The sequence below is a fragment of the Chelon labrosus genome (genome assembly GCF_963514085.1).
Source record: "Chelon labrosus genome assembly, chromosome: 10".
In the NCBI taxonomy this organism is placed as follows: domain Eukaryota; kingdom Metazoa; phylum Chordata; class Actinopteri; order Mugiliformes; family Mugilidae; genus Chelon; species Chelon labrosus.
In genome coordinates, this window is record NC_140360.1 from 5,539,135 (window position 1) to 5,558,361 (window position 19,227).

The 19,227-nt window shown below is 41.0% G+C and overlaps 1 protein-coding gene across 1 annotated transcript in view; it reads left to right on the forward strand.

Moving 5' to 3' along the window:
- plch2a (phospholipase C, eta 2a) overlaps window positions 1–19,227 on the forward strand; it is a gene marked incomplete at its 5' end in the record, with an annotated part of 59,631 nt that overhangs the window by 30,252 nt on the left and 10,152 nt on the right. The window contains 14 exons of the mRNA XM_084553349.1: window positions 2,032–2,235; window positions 2,351–2,471; window positions 6,266–6,437; window positions 9,682–9,789; window positions 12,908–13,054; window positions 13,962–14,060; window positions 14,558–14,658; window positions 14,831–14,919; window positions 15,411–15,593; window positions 16,623–16,730; window positions 17,233–17,357; window positions 17,546–17,630; window positions 18,769–18,915; window positions 19,052–19,131. Of these exons, the coding sequence (XP_084409475.1) occupies window positions 2,032–2,235; window positions 2,351–2,471; window positions 6,266–6,437; window positions 9,682–9,789; window positions 12,908–13,054; window positions 13,962–14,060; window positions 14,558–14,658; window positions 14,831–14,919; window positions 15,411–15,593; window positions 16,623–16,730; window positions 17,233–17,357; window positions 17,546–17,630; window positions 18,769–18,915; window positions 19,052–19,131 (1,769 nt within the window). The remainder of the gene's footprint in view (window positions 1–2,031; window positions 2,236–2,350; window positions 2,472–6,265; window positions 6,438–9,681; window positions 9,790–12,907; window positions 13,055–13,961; window positions 14,061–14,557; window positions 14,659–14,830; window positions 14,920–15,410; window positions 15,594–16,622; window positions 16,731–17,232; window positions 17,358–17,545; window positions 17,631–18,768; window positions 18,916–19,051; window positions 19,132–19,227) is intronic.

Genomic DNA, 19,227 nt, shown 5'->3' on the forward strand with positions numbered 1-19,227 from the left:
CAACTGTTGAGAAGGTGGTACTAAGATCCTAAACCCCACCCTCTCCATTGCTAATGATATGGACTAACCACAGCTACTGATCTACAAATTACATTTCATGGTCATATTTTTCACAAAATACATTTTTACATCAAAACCACAGGATAAATTCACATTATAGTAAAATATTTCCTACATTTTCCTTACAAAAAAAAGTTTCATCATTGCACTAATTCTCTGTTCCCTCCAATTTGCCTCACCCCACTAAGCCAAAAAGAACTCGGCAACTACAAATTTATAATTAACAAATTTTACACATACCACCATGTCTGCTTTGATCAAATGTGAATTATTTCTGTCAAAGAAATCAACATTCCTACAATGATTTGTAGGAATGTTGATGAAAAAAAAAAACAAGCTTTCCATGTTGTCTTACCAAAATATTAGGAACAAAACGTGCCCTAAATCCCACCGCTACCATATACACTAACACACATTTATTGCTTAATCACAACATTTCCTACATTTCTTCACGTTTTAACATGAAGATGCCACTTGATGTAACACAACATTTTTTTACTGATGATTTTAAATTAAACTATGACTACCAAATCCCACAACCAAATATATAATTAAAATCAACTTCATAACAGACATAAAAACACACTAAACAAACTGTCTGCTAAACAAACCAGTCCCACAAATTCTGCTTCCTCATGATAAAAGCTATTTAACATATAAAAACACTGACCAACAGTTGAAACACCCTGAATTTCATTCTTGCTCAAGACACTCACACCCTGAATAAAAATGCTAATGACACCAATGGTCGGCCGTCTTTGTAAACACTGTTGCAATCAGCTACATAGCTCTGATGCCAACACTCACTGAAAACCTGCTTCACTCATTCACAAACACTATTGTCTGCATTCTTGATCTTGACACAAACAGAAGTAAACACGTTAATGTCTCACAAACCAGCCTAGAAAACTGCACGACACATGACAAACATAAACTGCGGATGACTCCTTACAAGTCCATCCCATTCATTCTATACATGGCGCTACAGCTGACACTTACAAATTTAGGGCCTGTGTCTTATTATTCATTTGGCGGACACAACTTTCCCCTACAGACACTTGACCCCCTTTTAGGCCATTTCCAATCTGCTAAAACCTACGATTCCCTCTACAATCCAGCTAAGGCAGTACCATCTGTGGAGGACTCCTTACAAGCTCACCAAATTCCATTGCCTCCGACCCGCCTGACTCTCATTCACTTGTCAGCCAAAGGATTCCTCCGCAGACACTTTGCCTCCTTTCAGGCCGTGTCCGGCCAGCTTATGCCTCTGCGTCCCACTCGGACCGACTTTCCCACGGCATGGAGCCCTCCATGATCACTTGCGATCATCTAGTTTCATAATAACTTTTGAAATGAGTCTGTGTGAAAATGTTTAACATCATTTTATAGATTCCCTCCTTTGTCTGCATCACCTAACCTATGTTTTTTTCCCAATGCTGTCACAAGTTTCAAGGATTTTATTCTATCAGCTCTGTCACTGTCGTCCTAGAGAACTCCTAATGACAGTTCTTGACCTGGCTTACAAGTCCTGCAATTTTTCTAGATGAATTTGACCAAATACTTTGCACAAACCACAACATTGTTTTCACTTTCATATATTGTACTCTTCTCCCTTAATTTTTCCATGTTCTAAACTGAATGGCTTCTCCTTGCGATCGAGTTGCTTCTGTATTCTCGCAAAACTTCTCGACACTCTCTTTTCCTTTTCTCCAACTTTTATGCAATAGTTGATGACCTTCAGGTGGTGATGTGTGAAATCCACAGGGGCACAAATGGTTGCAAATGAATGCCCGGTTTGATACCAGACCCCCTGCCCCCCAAGAAACCAAAGGAGAAAAAAAATGAATGAGAAATAATAAAAAAATAATCAAGAAATGTAATTTGGATTCCATATTTTTAAGCTAAGGTTGGAGCCAAAAGCAGTTTCGCAGAAACATTACAGAAAAACATATCTGTCTAACTTTCCTCTAGGTTTTACAAATTTCATGCGCAGTCCAGCGGGGGATATATTCAACCCAGAACACTACAACGTGAACCAGGACATGAACCAGCCGCTCTGCAACTACTTCATCGCCTCGTCACACAACACCTACCTGATGGGCGACCAGCTGATGTCGCAGTCCAGGGTCGACATGTACGCCTGGGTGCTGCAGGCCGGGTGTCGCTGTGTTGAAGGTCAGCGTGGACATGTGGAGCACGGTCACACACACACAAACTCTCGGGGGGATTCATTTGAGTTAGTTTCCTAGTGACAGTCCTGCTGATACTGTCTCCTCTCTGCTATCTGCAGTGGACTGCTGGGACGGACAAGACGGCGAGCCCATCGTCCACCACGGCTACACTCTAACCTCCAAGATCCTCTTCAAAGACGTCATTGAGGCCATCAATAAGTACGCCTTTGTCAAAAATGAGTAAGTTTGTGCACAAACACACACACACACACACCCACACACACACACACACACAATTGTTATTAGCACATCTGATAAGACATGGGTACATTTAAGCAGTTCATTCATGTTCATATGCATATTTTAATTTAATTTAAATCCCCATGGAATATGAAACGGCACTGGATAAACAGAGGCTTAACCACTCAGATACTGAATGATGCTATAATTGAAGCCAAACATTAGAAAGATCACTTTTTATTTGTTCATACTCTAACCGCAAAATCTAAGAGGGTGAAATTGTTTTACCTTGTGGCCATGCAGTGTGCACTCTGAAAAAGCAGAAAGAAATAAAGGTGACAGCCCTAATATGGCGATAGGGTAGCAGGAAAAGCTACGTCCATTCATTTTTCTTCACCTGCGACTACATTTTATGGCTTCTTCTCCTTAGTGATGCCCCCCTTATCTCCTGGGTATTGTGGTATTTAATCCCAGCCGGCAAAACATATGTAATTTCTCAGAAATTAGGCTGAAATCATTATAACCCATAGCCACAACCGAGACACACGGGATCATCCATCATCGAGGAGAGCCCCATTAACAAGGATATGGTGTAAAGGAAGAACTTAAACGCAAGCTCGTCGCACTGCAGCAACAGAGGCTCTGCCTGCTTCCACCATCAACCTGGATTAGTCTGTCGGTGGATATAAAAAGTGCACAGCATACAGCCCTCTTAAAACGGCAGGTTTTGTGATGATCTGTCTGGTGATCTGGTTAGTGCACAGCCGTCTTCGGTTTGCTGAATAGAATTTATCCCTTAGCTCTGGCTGGGCAATTCCAAAAACATTATTCTGAAGCCACTCTTTTGTTAATTTGGGTGTGCTTTGATGTTTTGTCATGAAATTAGACTGAGCGTCTCCCACAAAATTTCATTTTTTTTATACAGTATATGGCACATAGACTAAGATCAGGCGCTTTGTATCCGTCCGTCTTTAAATTACCGTAATAACGCAGATATTGGATTTAGCGACAAATGGCAGCAGATGATTAAATCAAAATATTGTAAACACCTGACTTTCAATCTAACTTTTCTACGTAGCTCTTATAAAGTTAGGCTAGTAGTTCACGCTACGTCTGGAGTCGTTGACTTCGGGTTTTGGCCAACTCTCTTTAAATAACTGTAAATCTCCATGGTCTAAAAAAATCAAGAGCACAAACATCAGGTTTTAAAAGGTGGCCGTAACGTAAATCTTTATTAGTGAACAACACAAATAGCTTCACAAGCTACGTGAGTTGACCGAGCCGTTTTCTCCATCAGGTTAAATTCAGAACAGAGTAGGTGAGCAACTGGTGTGGAGAGTCTGGGGGGAGGGGAGGGAGAGCATCGGGGGAGGGGAAGCAACAGGAAAAACAACGCAAACACAACGTTGTTTGAAATGTGCAAAAATTTTCCGATTCGCTCTGAGACCATGGCAGAGTAAATGAGACCCTGCCGAGCCACCATAGTATTAACATTGTGTGGGAAACACTGACGGTAGTAGTAGTAGTGGTAGTAGAGAGACATCAGTACTTGCTAGAAAGAGCTGCAGCCTACTTAATGTTCTTGTCAGCCTCTTGACACTTGAAAGACGCCTCATGACTGTTCTTATAATGCCATGTTGTGCCACATTTTCTCAGTGTGCATAATTTCACATCAATGATAAAAATGCATATATTCTGGCCACAGGTTATATATCTTTATTTTACACATTATGTTTTAAACAAACCTCTAAAATAAAATCCTCCTCACACCTGTGCACCCTCACACAGAAACTAAACCACACACAGACATTAGCATCAGAAGGTGATAATTCCATTGACATGCGCACAATCTGGAGGATGCAGAGAAAAGCTCTATTTTTAGATCCCGTCTCCTCAAGTAAAATGAAGGAGAAACACTTGCTTTGTGTTCACCCTCACTGTATTAAAAAAAAATAATAATAACATAACAGTGGACATATTCTATCAGATAATAGGCTAAAAGGGAGTCAGGTTGAAAGAGTGCATTCAGCATCAAAGAGCAGTCACATTTTCCGGAGGTTGCTGAATAAAAACTGGTTTTGCGAAGGGTTGTCACGGACAGAGTGTGCATGAAAAGCTTTCATCTGGCTGAAAGGGTATTGTCACAGCCAGTATTTTATGAATGAATAGTGTGCTGATCAAAGCAGCTATTTTTAAGGATTGTTCCACGTGCTGGACTCCAGATACTTCATGCTTTAGCTTGATTAGCATGTTAACATTCATCTCCGGACATGCCATTACTAAATGTGTTAGAGCCAAGTGGAACAGATTACCAATACCCCACAGAGCATTTAAGCGTCTTCCTCTCGGAGAGCGTGTTTAAGCTGTGACATATTTGTGTGTAAGTGGTGATCGAGTATCGACTGAAGAGGCTTTACACTAATGACTCTTTGAGCCATGTCATAAAAAAAGATTCCTGAGTTTCCTAAACCTTAGTGACATTTATATTTGCTATTACAGGGATTCTGAGCCAGTGCCCTTTAAGTATGGGTTAATCTCTCCCTGATGATGATGTTTTTATTATCATTAAATGCTGACATATTAAACAATAACCATTTATTATTCCTATTAGGCTAATTATTCAAATGGAAAACGAGAGCAAGAGAAAATCTGTCTTTTTTTATCTTAACCTTCAAAATAAAATTAGATTCAAACGTGAGCCCTACACTTGAAGGTTCTCTCCAAATTTCTTCAGGCTACAGAGAAGTTAATTTCAGGTTTTATTGTCTGAAATGTTAAAGTTCAAGTGCAATAACTGTGATATTTTGGAGGACCTAAGGACCTGTGCTCAAAATAAGATGTATTGTTTGGAAGGCAAGAAAGAAGGGACCTGGTCCAGGGATGTTTGACTAAGATGCTCCCCCAACTGGTGGTGCAGATGAACATTCATTCATTCATTTTCTGCAACCGCTTGTCCTCTGAAGGGTCATGGGGGGGCTGGAGCCTATCCCAGCTGTCATTGGATGAGAAGCGGGGTACACCCTGGACAGGTCTCCAGTCTATCTCAGGGCTAACACAGAGAGACAGACAACCATTCACACTCACACCTACGGCCAATTTAGAATCACCAATGAACCTAACCAGCATGTCTTTGGACGGTACACAAGCACAGGGAGAACATGCAAACTCCACACAGAAAGGGCGATGGGTTCAAACCCAGGACCTTCTTGCTGTGAGGCATCAGCGCTTGCAGATGAACAATGACCCCAAAAAACATACCGTTAAAAGAACCCAGGAGTTTTGGAAGAAAAATAAGTGGTATATTCTCCAATGATCATGTCCTTGAACGTCTCTCAATAAAATTGTTGACTCTGTGGTGATTTCCATGGTTACAGACTTTAGTCACTCACGGTGCAAAAAGAAGTCTCGATTTGCAAGACTCAAGTTAAATTCTTAACTTAATATGATGCCAAAATAACTATATTAAATTCAAAAAATTAAGTTAAATTCAAAGTTAAGCCACAATTTCAACCTGCCACTTCCATTGACTTCCATCCATTTCATTTCAGATCTGTAAGTCAGTCATTGGACCTAATGATGAGACATGACGCTCTTCTATGATGATTACAATAATACAATAAAAGTAGTTCTTCAGTGGCTGAGTAACTCCTTTTCAGACAAAGTGTGACATTTCTGTCACAAATTGCAAGTGCCATTGTTTTTTAATCGAAAATTCTGAGTTCGTAAAGATGCTTTTGATGTTATCCAAACTCTGCTGCTCTGTAACTCCCATTGGTTATGTGTGATTCTCACAGCTACCCAGTCATCCTGTCCATAGAGAACCACTGCAGTGTCCCTCAGCAAAAGAAGATGGCCCAGTACCTGACTGAGATCCTGGGCGACAAACTGGACGTGTCCAGCATCAAAGCCGACGAGTCCGGACAGCTGCCATCGCCGGAAGCGCTCAGGGGCAAGATCCTTGTGAAGGTAGATTCAAAGTGTGGATGTTTTAAAAGTGCAAGATTATTCTTGGTGAGAGGAGTCGGTCCTTGGACAGTTATCTTTCAACCTTGCAGAGGGACTTCAAAGGCGTGAGCTAGTGGGGTGATAGAGTAGCGAGGGTTAGAAAGTCATGATGTGCAGGAGTCTGAAATGTGCTGATATCTGCAGAGAACAGTTCTCGGTCTTAAGCCAAACTACAATTGGTTAAAATAATCATATTGAGATGATATGTAGCATGCTTGACCTTACGATTTTCTTCAATTTATAAACACGTGATTAAATACTTTTCTGAGCTTGGTCTTTAAACAAAGGTCACTGTCATTGGGGTCTGACTGTAGGCTTGTTTAGCATGCTTTATTTCTTTCTTTGTTGGTTGGTTGTTGCAACAGATGCAGTAATAATGTGGTTACGGTTGATTTATTGGTGGACATCCTTGTGTTGATATCATTTAAATTGAACTGTCCCCAAACAAGGCAGAAAATACATTAAATCCTTTACAGTAAGATTCTATGATTTAAAACAGGCTGCTCTTATTCTCTGGTTGAATTTTGTTGGGGTTCCTGTGGAGCCTGACAAGGTAATTTGTTGGTATTTACATGACAAGATAGTTAAAGATACTTTAATTAAAACTAAGGCTCCTGAGACAGTAACTTGTTATCACAACACCACCTCTGATTAGAAGCACCCTTCAAGCCTTGCCATTTCCCAGAGGCTCTGGCTTACTCATCACCTTTACTTCAAGGTTTAATCACAATCTAAATACCCCCGACCGTTACATGCTCCACTGTAACGAGATAATGAGCTTTAATTTTCTTCGCTGTGGTTCTATTGTATTGGCTCATCTGTGTAGATATTATGTCGGCGCTTAAAATCGTCACTTGAGTCTCCGTGCATTTGAAACCTAAACGTTCATATTCAGTGTGTCTCAGTATGAGTGGTAGGTGTCATAAACAGCAAAGTGCCAGGTTTCCCTTTCTTTTCCCACCTAATGTACATTAGGTGGTCATTGTGAAAGCTCAAACTTATTTTCTCATATTGCTTTAACTGACAGTCACAGGAACGCAGCAGCCTGGTAGCAGAGGGAACGGTATTGAGGTTAATGACGCTTTAATTACACCAAATGCTTTCACGAAGGACGGGCACTTTGCCAACGCCTGGCACATTACGAACCGTCTGGCCAGCTGTTACACTAGCACTATTACCCGTGTAGACAGTGTTAGTGATGGCACCGATACATGGGCACTACAAGGAACACTGACATGCAACATGTTGGTTTACCTGCAACTCTGCGTCTGTCAAGCCTCGTTGTGGGTTCAGGGGTTCAGAGTATCATCAGCCCCATAATGTCCTTCTGCAGACTTCTGTCTCCATGACAGAAAAAAAATAATAATCCGTGACTATGAGAGTTGGGCAAGTTTTTACCCCTTTCTCTAGCTCCTCTTCCTCCTCGAGATCTGTCTGTGAGACAAAAAAAAAAAATCAAAACAAGATAAAAGGAAGCCATGATAGGTTTCAAGAAGAGCTTGGTAAATAAAAGCATATACACCGATCAGCCACAACATTATGATCTTGTGACAAGTCAGTGTTCTGCTGGGAAACTTTTGGACCTGGCATTCATTGGTGTGGATGTTACTTAGACATGTAGCACCCACCTAGACCAGACCAGGCACCCCCACCCCATAACAATGACACTCCTTGATGGCAGCAGCCATCCCCAGCAGGATGCAGCTTGACACAGACACACACACAAAAACACTTTAGGAACAACTAAAAAAAAAACATGAAGAACAGCACAAGGTGTTGACCTGGCCTCTAAATTCACTAGATCCCAAACTGATCAAGTGTCTGTGGGATGATCCACAGAGGCCCCTCCCCTCAACAACATTGTGTAGCCAGACACCACAGGACACCCTCAGAAGGCCCATGTCCATTCTCTGATGAGTCACAACTGTTTTGGAGGCACAAGGGAGACCTACACAATATGAGGAAGGTGGTCATTATGTTATGCCTGATCGGTGTTAGCAAGGCTTGTACTAACAACAGGTCAACAGAAACAACAGCAATACCTAACGTCTCCTCCATGGCGGTCTTTTAGTCATATAGACATTCAAAAGTCAATCTTTTTAATTTACTATTGATCAGACAGATGATCTTTACATGTCTAATCCTTTTCGACAACGACAGCCATAACCACAGCCAGTAGCCATTATGTTTTTAGGTTGTTTTTGCATTCAGTCGATTTATATTTGCTGTTTACCAAAGCATATTCAATGTACAGTCTTATAATCTGTGTGGACTTAAAGTGCAGACTTCTTAGGTTTAATTCAAAGTGGCTGAGCAATAATAATATCACATAAAGCATTTAAGAACTGCAGCCATTTTTATACATATTTTCAGAGACACAAATGTAAATGGACAAATTAACAAAACGATAATGAAAATGTTAATTTTAATTCGTTGCAGGGAGTTCTTAGCAGTGAATGACTGCCTAATATCAGGGACATATGGACACCACCAAAGCATGCGTTTCCTACTTTCCTGTGCTTTGCCAGGGTTTGTTTTTATTTGTTGTTTAGATTTGTTTTATTCTACCTATAATTGTGTCTTCTGCAAGTTGATTGCAGCTCGATCGGATTGATATCGGCTAACTGACTCAGTCTTCACAGTATTCCATTTTTTTTACAAAAAAACTCCTGGTTTTATTTCACAGTTTTGGGACATCGTCCAACTGTTAAATAAATCACCATCGCATCGACATGGCTACCTTTGGATGTATCTGGACAAACAGTACATTTCTGTACACAGAATTCATCCAGCAGCTCCAGAGTTGATCACTTGACTAGATGTTATGAAGTGTATTTCTTTGATTACTATTGTCTTTCATGGATAACCAGACTTTTTACTGTCGTCTTGATGTTTCTCTCTCAGACTGATTATTTTTTGTTCCCGCTGACTCTGATGGATTTGTTTTGTTTTTGCGTTGAGCGCTCCTTTGACTACACGCTGTGGGTTGACATCAACAATTTCCAAATGCAAAAAACAGAGCTAACTCTGCATACTGTCAGAAATGCCTCGAGGGAGTTTATTCAAATTTTGCACAAATGTCTACTGGGACTAGGATTAGGGACGTTTTCACACTCAACAGATGCCAACTTTGTTCACATTGCATTTCACGTCTCTTGAAAATAAAAACCTTTCTCATATTTTGTGCCGTTTCTTTCTCCGACAGGGAAAGAAACTGCCTCCCAACATCGACGAGAATGCGGAGGAGGGAGACGTGTCGGACGAGGACAGTGCTGATGAGATGGAGGACGACTGCAAGTTGATGAATGGAGATGTATGTATCCCCGTTGTCCAAAAAACTGTGCCTGTGTTTCCTGTTGTTAGTGTTTGAACAAAGCAGCTGTGATTAAGTGTTTTACTCTTGTTCCTTATGCATATAGTATTTCTTGCAGTGCTATCTCTGCTGTTTGCGTCTGTCTCTCTCGTGGCTATTTGTTCTCATTTCCTGCTCTTCTCTCCTCCCGCTTGTCCTCTTCTTCTCTTCAACTGTTGCTCGCTTCTTTCAAAGTGGAAGGTACTGTATAAAAATTCCAGCCGTCATTACCTCAGAAATCTCACCCAGTCATGTGCCATACTCTCTCATCCTCTTTCAGTTCATATCCAATCACTTTATTTGTCCTCAAGGGGCAATTAAAGAGGGCGTAAGTAGCTAAAAATAGACACAAACACAATCAATGGATGCAAAAACAGCACGCACAGTACAGCATAAAACATTCCCAAATTATTTATGGGTAGTGTGCATTTTTTGAGAAACTGCACAAGTTTGTATAGCTGCATCCGAGCCTGCAAGTGGGTCAGTGATCGGTGTGCATTTGAAAGCAGGACCGCCTCGGGGATGAGAAGGTTTTGAGTTGTAGGACCAAAAACATACAACACGGTAGTTTTCTTAAAAACAATAGTGATGTATTAAGATCAGCAGGTACTTTATTGATGAGAGAGCGTTTCAGGATGGACCACTGTGGTTTGTATTACCTATTAAAACTTATTTATCATGGATACACTTAGTTTTACTCATAACTAAGTTACTTTACTCATCACATGCATTGACCACACCATAATTTAAAGGAACAGTATGTAAGATTGTGGCCAAAACTGGCCAAAACTGGTACTGCAATCACTTTCAAAATACTGTAGAACGGTGTATCCCCTCCAACCTCCCCCCTGACTCGAGGTTGCCAGGTTGCCGAGGTAACGTTAGGCTACTCAATACTCTCAATTACGTTTCACATTGCCATAATCGACGTGCTAATGTTGTTTTCCCTCAGCGTTTCAGCATAATGACAGAGAAACGGGCTCATAATGCATTGCTAATGTTAGCAATGACGACTCGCCGTTTTTATTTCCCAAACAATTCCTTACCTTTTCAATTCGATGACCCACCTCCTCTGTATGCGCTAACGTAACGTTACTTTGCACGAACATGCATAACTTTGTTCGACTGTCGTGAATATTTGAAATGTCCATTTACATTATGTACAAGTAAGTTAGCCAGGAGAAAATTAGCAACGTTGGCGTCTGTCTTCAAATTCTTCTCCGTTTTCATTTTCATTTCGGACTTTGTCACGACGTAGTTCGGATTCATAACGAGGTCTTTTAGGTTTGGTAACGTTATACATGTTTTATCCAACACGTTCGTAGCTGCAGCTGCGGTAACTAGAGCAGAGCTGGCAACCCGGAAGACGAAACTCTACTGACTTCGTGATTAGTAGATAGGTGGAGGGTGGCGCCTCAGAACAAAACACAACATGACAACAATAACATCAGTTGAGGGCTGCAACTCTCACTTTTAAATGACAATATCCTGGCCGGACCACTGTTGTCAGTGATATAAGTATTTGAAATGAACATGATATCTTCATGTCTAGTGACTTATCAGGGCCATTTTATGATTAATTGAAATACATTTCTTACATACTGTTCCTTTAAGCATTCATATGATTGCAAATGGTAGGCATTCATTAATTCAGCATTTGTTTCTTTCTGTCAGGGCGGAAGCCTCTGAAACCACCAAACCAAGATTAACAAAATAATATGCAATTTTCCTCAAACACTGACTAGACCACAGTCTTCATTAATAACAGCTGAATAAGAATATACTTATTCAATATAAAAGTCTTCCTGTGGTCTGATTACTGTAGTGGTTTATGGATAACCTCTACCACCATGTGGCTAAACTGAGCATGTGCATATTATTGAGAGGCAGTGACATCAGTGAGGACATCCCTTTTATTTTTATTCCCATTTATCTGCACGTTACACAATACAGGACATGAAATATTTAGTTAAACTTTTGAGTAGTGCAACAGCGTTTTTAATTCATAAACTGAAAAAAAGAGTGAAGAACTTATATAGTACTTGTTTTGTGTGAGTTACCCGTACCTGGCACCATGTCACAAAATTAAACTAGCGTAATTTATAGTACTGTGACACCTTGACGGCGTAGGTATGGTGTAGGGGGGTTTATGACCACCTTCCTGATATTGTGTAGGTCTCCCTTGTGCCTCCAAAACAGTTGTGAGAATGGACATGGGCCTTCTGAGGGTGTCCTGTGGTGTCTGGAAACAAGATGTTGTTAGTGGGGGGGCTTTGAGGGGAGGGGCCTCTGTGGATCATCCCACAGATATTTGATCAGTTTGGGATCTAGTGAATTTGGAGGCCAGGTCAACACCTTGTGCTGTTCTTCATGTTTTTTTGTTTTTTTTTAAGTTGTTCCTAAAACAAATTTGTGTGTGGGGATTGCTGTTGCCATCCAGGAGTGTCATTGCTATGGGGTGGGGGTGCCTGGTCTGGTCTAGGTGGGTGCTACATGTCTAAGTAACATCCACACCAATGAATGCCAGGTCCAAAAGTTTCCCAGGAGAACTTTGGATTGTCACAAGATGGTCAATGTTATTTACCTCTCCTGTCAGTGGTCATAATGTTGTGGCTGACCAGTGTATACCTGTGCGCTGTTATTTTGTAATTACACTACTGAAACACTAGACGGCGACTCGTAAGCTGCGTTGAGTTTCACTCTGTACTTTACGCAATGGCGAGTGGAACTGAGCAGCTCATGTTGAAGATGAATAATTGTGGATTTTACTGCTCCATCAGTACTCGTTATGTGAAATTTGAGTTGATCTGGTATTTCTGCATCATGTGTTATTTGTGCTTCAACTAAATTCTGATGTTAGGAGCCTGGTTCCTCCTCCCTTGTATGTGGTAACATACAGTTTCTTCCTTTTAAATTGTGCATGCTTTTAACTTTTATTAGACACATCTGCCTAAAAGAAATATTCGTATGTGGTTGAGCTCTCATGCAAAAAGACAAACCACCAGACAGGAAAACCTCTCCAGATACTGAATGATCCTGTCATCATCATGCTCCATGTAACCGCTCCTTCTCTCTCCAGACCTCTAACAGGAAGCAGGTGGAGAGCATGGCCAAGAAAAAGCTGGACAACCTGATGAAGGAGTCCAAGATCCGGGACCGAGAGGACCCGGACAGCTTCACCATCACAGCCCTCCCTCCTGCTGGGAATGACAAAACTGGCAGCAAGGTAAATGCCCAAAGGGAGTCCTGCTTATCTTGGCCTGTTCACACCTGGTATTGACTTAGATCCTGAGTGACCTGCTGAAAGGTGTGAACGCACCCAATACACATTTAGGACACATTTGAGATCCAGTCACTCAGACCACATCTGGAGGTGATCACATTCCTTTAGTAGTGTGAAGTAGTTTTTTTTGTTTGTTTGTTTCTGGCTTTCAAAACCTTGTGCAACCCAAACTATGTTTTAAGCTTTTGTCAACACCCACTGACATCAAGGTTTTTAACTTATTCTCAATCTGAAAATGCAAAAAAGCTATTTATAGCAAACATACTGACCAGTTTTCCAGTTCTGAAAACCCTCCTGTTGAGCTACGTATTACGCCAAGGGATGCAAACAAAAGACCTATGACTAATATCATCAGTGTGATCACATACTGTATCGTGGGGCATTTGTACATTTGTAATGATCTGTGGATTCTTGAGAGGCAAACCATGCAATATTATCCTTCAATTATTCTGGCATTTTCTTTCTTTCTTTCTTTTTCTGCCTTGCTTTCTTTAGACGGTAATACACGACAGATCCTCCTTGACTGTTCTCTAATCACTGTCAATCACTGTTTGAATATTTATTTACTATACTGTAAATACCTATTTAGCTTCTAAACTGAGGCATACCAGGAAATGTTTGAGAACCACTGCTCCAGGTCAAGCAACATTTCTTCCTAAGACCAACCAGTTTGAATTGTTGAATAGTTGTATTCTATTAAGTTGTATTAAGTTGTAGAACTTAATGAAAATAAAATCCAGGTCAGTAGGTGATAGAAATGTGGCACAAACAGACTGTATGTTCAGAGTGAAAAGTACAGATACATACACTTCCAGTTAGAGAAATAAAAATGTTTGCTATCTGCTTTCAGGGTAAAAGTGATGATGGGACAGACACCGCAGACGAAGCTAATCCCAACAGCAACAAGCGCACAGGCCGGTCCTTCATGAGGAGTTTCTCTAAACGCAAGGTTTGCCTTTTCATCTCAGTTTAATTTTAACTCTTCTTTTCTGCATTTCTTAGTTTTCTGTAGGTTCTTAAGTTTGTGCAACTGAAAAAGTAGTCCAGACGTCTTGAATCTGACATGTAGGGTTGTTGCACCACCAATGTTTAATAAAATCATGCAAAACATTAAGTTACAACAATTAAAATGGCAATGCAAACTAATAATTACATGACATGTACTCGAGTCTGATAAATCTGATGACTGCAGTTTTCAAATTAAAAAGTACCTGTAACTCGTTTGGGACTCATTGAGACTTCACTCAGATTGAGCCTTTTGACTTGAAAATGCCTCCCACTTAGCCCAAATATTAAAAACTTATTTAACAGTGTGGAACCTCCAAGTGCCTTGGAGGTTCCAAATTGTTTCTAAATAACCTGCATTATAGCAGTAATAGTGAGATTGCGGCTAATGCTTATTTTCAATATGAATTCATCTTTTAATTATTTATTTTTTTTCTGCAGAAAAAGACATCCAAATTGAAGAAGGCGTCAAGCTTTGAAGACACCGATACAGATCAAGAAAGCACAAGTAGCGCCTCCCGTGCCCCTGTGCACCACAGCAAGTATGCTGCACACAAACACACACCTCTAAAACAGTAATCCATACATGCACACCTATACTCGTGTTGTTTTCCTCTATATACAGGTAAAGCCACTCAAAATGGCTGACTGCATGCTCTATAAACATGTAAACAAGTGTACTTGTGTAACCTTTGACCTTTGTTAACCTTACAGAAAGAAGAAAACCATGAAGCTGTCCAGAGCTCTGTCCGATCTGGTCAAATACACACGGTCTGTGGGGCTGTATGATATTGAGGCACAAGGTGAGCAGTGAGGTTCACTCTGTACAGGTGTTAGCTTTATTCACTCATACAGCTAAGCTTTACTTATGAGAACTACATTTCCGGGGGGGCAGAGAAGGGATCTGTGTTCAGGGACAAGATGCAATTTAAATGTTTATAGACTGAAACAGTACACACTACACATAGAGTTGGGTTTTGCATGCACTGCGATTCATGCCTTCGTTAGTGAATACCACGATTAAAATTAAAAAGTAACAGCAAAACAAAAAGTAGACAAAATCCTTCTTGAAATGCAGCGATAAACTGATCAAGAAATGTAAATGAACAGATCCACCAAATGAGAACATTAGTAACAGACGTCTGGGACATGGTAGACATATAGTCTTGGTGGTAATTGCCATGTGTCATACTACTGTACTTGAACTACTGTGACCAAACAATTTTCCTTGTAGATGACTAAAGTCTATTCAAGTCTAAGAAAAATAAAGGTACCTGTGTGTTTTCCTTTGCAGCAAACTGCAGCTGGCAGGTGTCGTCGCTGAGCGAGACCAAAGCCCACCAGGTGATGCAGCAGAAAGCTACATCCTTCATTCAGTTTAACCAGCGACAGCTCTCCCGCATCTACCCTTCCTCCTACCGCGTGGACTCATCCAACTTCAACCCCCAGCCCTTCTGGAACGCCGGGTGCCAGCTTGGTATGCGCTTCACCCAAATGGACATGTACTCCATGAACACTGTATTCAGAATAGTCGGGCGGAAAGAACGTTAACCAGTCCTTGATTTAATCCTGGCAACTTGTCAAGACCTCTGATTATCAGCTTCTGACAGTGGTGCAGATGTCTTTCCATGTAGCCATAATAAAATGAAATATCCTACAGCCAGTGTTGTGCAAATTTACACTGAACAAGAACTAGTTGAGTTCGCACAGATAAAAGTGAACTAGTTCATAGTTCACATTTTTTTAATTTTAAACTAAATTCATATACTCCAAATTGAACAGTTTACGTTCATTTTTTCCATTTTTTCTCTTCACTGACCTGCCCATCCATCCCCAGCCCGTCATATTTTTTCCCCCAGGATCTGTGCTGCTTTTTTGAATAACCATTGACTGTATATACAAACGCAATGTTTGTGTGGATCAGTAGTTTCTGCCGGAGATGACTTATTTTTTCTTTCTTTTCCTGAACGGGGCTGAACGTCATTATTTCCCTCCAGATTGAGCAAAACTCACGTCTACACTCACAGTTGGAAAAATTATGCACAACACTGCCTATAGCCTACAGCAGGGGTGTCAAACTCACTTTAGTTCGGGGGCCACATTCCGCCCAATTTGATCTCAAGCGGACCAGACCAGTAAGATGACAGAATGATAACCTATAAGTAACGACAGCTCCAAACTTTTTCCATTTTTTTTACAAGTAAATTGGGTGAATGTTAACATTTAATAAACTACCGTTTAAAAAAAATTGAATTTCTTTAGAAAAATAAGTGAAATTTGAAAACATTGCTGTCTGCTGTTTAGTCCTGGGTCTCAGTGTTGTCTTTTGTCCACTTCTCTTACTTAAAACAGTGCACAAATTAGGAACAGCAGTTATTTTCATTGAAAAATTGCTGTCTTCTATGTAATTTTTGCACTTTGCAAATTGGCCGCTTCTGGCCCGCGGGCCATATGTTTGACACCTGTGGCCTACAGATAATAATGAAGTGAAATTTTTTGATTTCAGTTGCACTCAACTACCAGTCTGAAGGACGGGTCCTCCAGCTCAACCGAGCAAAATTCTACAGCAACGGCAACTGTGGCTACATCCTCAAACCTGCCTGCATGTGCGAAGGTCAGCATATAAAATGAGCCGTTCACATTGTGTTGGTTAGAAAGTAGTACAGAGTTTTATCGTTAACATAGACCCAAGGACTATTTTGTAATTTCAGCTTGTGTGAATACTGAATATGTATTAACTTTAACTATATCTCTAGCTTAGCATTACATTGAAACATGACAGACTTCTAACTACCCTTTGGCATTTAAATTATACTGTGACACCTAAAAGTATTTTCTACCTTTCTGCATAAAAATGACTCAAAACAATGAAAGTAGACAAAGAGAATCCAACCTGTGAGGTGCAAAAGTAAGTGCACCTTTATGATTAAGTTAATTTCAAGGCCAAATTAGAGTCCATCTGTTCAGAAGTGTTTCCAGTTGCAAGTACTTATCTCGTAACTGTAATTTACATGGTATTACAATTGCTTGTGACATAATTAGTACATACATTAAGTATAATTATTTTAGGAATTTACAAGAAATGATGGATTACTTTCTTTCCCACCCACTTGCAGGTGCCTTTAACCCCAACCTGGAGGACCCTCGGCCCGGTGAGATGAAGAAACAGCTGGTATTAAAGATCATCAGTGGACAACAGCTTCCCAAACCCAAAGACTCTATGCTTGGAGACAGAGGAGAGGTAGGACGCACGTGTATAATTGTAGCTGAAAATATTAAACACAATAAAAATGAATGCTTTCCACAGACAATTAAATGTAGTTGGGTTTTTATCTGTTTCACTTAGTGATGTCTTGTTGTAACACTCTCGCTGGCAAATCTGTATTTGGTATGAAGCAGAACCTTGAATGTGCAATGTTGTCCTTTCAGATCATAGATCCCTTCGTGGAGGTGGAGATCATCGGGCTCCCAGTGGACTGCTGCAAAGAGCAGACCAGAGTGGTGGATGACAATGGTGAGTTGTGGTGATTATAGTAAATACCTTCAAATACTTTAGGTCACCCAATTATGCTGCTGCAAAGCTTGCAATACCATCAAATAGCCACATGCATACCACTTCCCTTGTGATGATGTGGAGAAGGCATGGTAAACCCCACCTTATCCGTGCTTCGCTAAGCTCCAAAGAGCAGTCACAATCTGAAGCTGCGTGTCTGAGCTGCCACCCTCTGCTGGTGAAACAAGGGAGACATGCTATGGCTAGAGGAGACTCAGTCACAGAACTGAGTGCTTCTCTGCAGGGATTGACTACATCCTTTCTCAGACGAGCAGTTCCCAAGCACGTGGGCAATCCCCTAAGCCCATCACGGGCTCCATTGCTGCATGTCAAAACTGCCAGACCTGTGAAGCTACAACACCCCCAGTAAGCCTCATAAGGACAAAGCCCCATGGACGGTCCTGCTAGTGCAGCTCACTGTTCTGTGACTTCCATGCACCAGGAGATGTACTAGGGTCAAAGGAGCTAGATATTGACTTGTGGTCCCCTCCTTATGACCCAGTTTCGCCAACAGAGGTGTTATTGAGATGTCCCCAGGCAGAGGCCCATCAGGAACACACCTGCATGCAAAGGCACTCCTGGAGGTGGGACAGGCACCTTCCCACTAATAGGGTTCCCCTCAAATTAAAGCAGAGAGTGCACTTTAAGCACATGCTTGCTGTGTAACTGTAAATTAAATACGTTTTGATAAACAACTAAAATAACATAAAATGTGCCGATGTGTCCAGACATACATGGATCTAACTGATTGGAGCAATACATTTCATGATCCTGACTCTCTGCCTATGTGTGTTTTAGTTGCCTTTATGGTCTCTGATGTATAATTGATGAGCTCAGCATTAGGGGATTTGCAGAGGCAGCACCTCACAGGCCTCCCTCTCTCTCGCATACAAACCCTGAAATATTGATACACTCTCCAGGCTCGTTCATTTTATCTGTCCTCAGTCTCTGGTGTCCTTTCTATCCTTGCTATTTATCTGCCTGACTTGTCCTCTTTCTTGTTTGTCACACTCTTCTCTCTTTCCCTTCTTCCCTGTCCTACCCTCTGTCCCTTTCCTCCACACCTTTTGCTGCATCTTTTGGAAATGTGGACATGTAGGGTTCAACCCGATGTGGGAGGAGACTCTGGTTTTCACAGTCAACATGCCAGAGCTGGCCCTGATACGTTTCCTCGTATGGGATCACGACCCCATCGGTCAGGACTTCATCGGCCAGCGAACCATCGCCTTCAACAGCATGATGCCAGGTGAGACACATTGGCTTTTAGATTGAACTGACACCTGGGTCATGTTTTTACAACCTCTAAAATTCTTGTTTTTTTTTTTGAGATCTACAACCAGATTTCTAAACCAGAATGCAAATCATCTAAACTTTGCTTGCAGGTTATCGTCACGTGTACTTGGAAGGTATGGAGGAGGCTTCCATCTTTGTTCATGTGGCTGTGAATGACATCACTGGTAAGGTAGGTAAACTGAGGAAAGATATATCACCTTTATTCTATTTCAAAGTATTGATGTACTGTATCTCAGGAGATTGTTTTGGAAAGTTACATTAAATT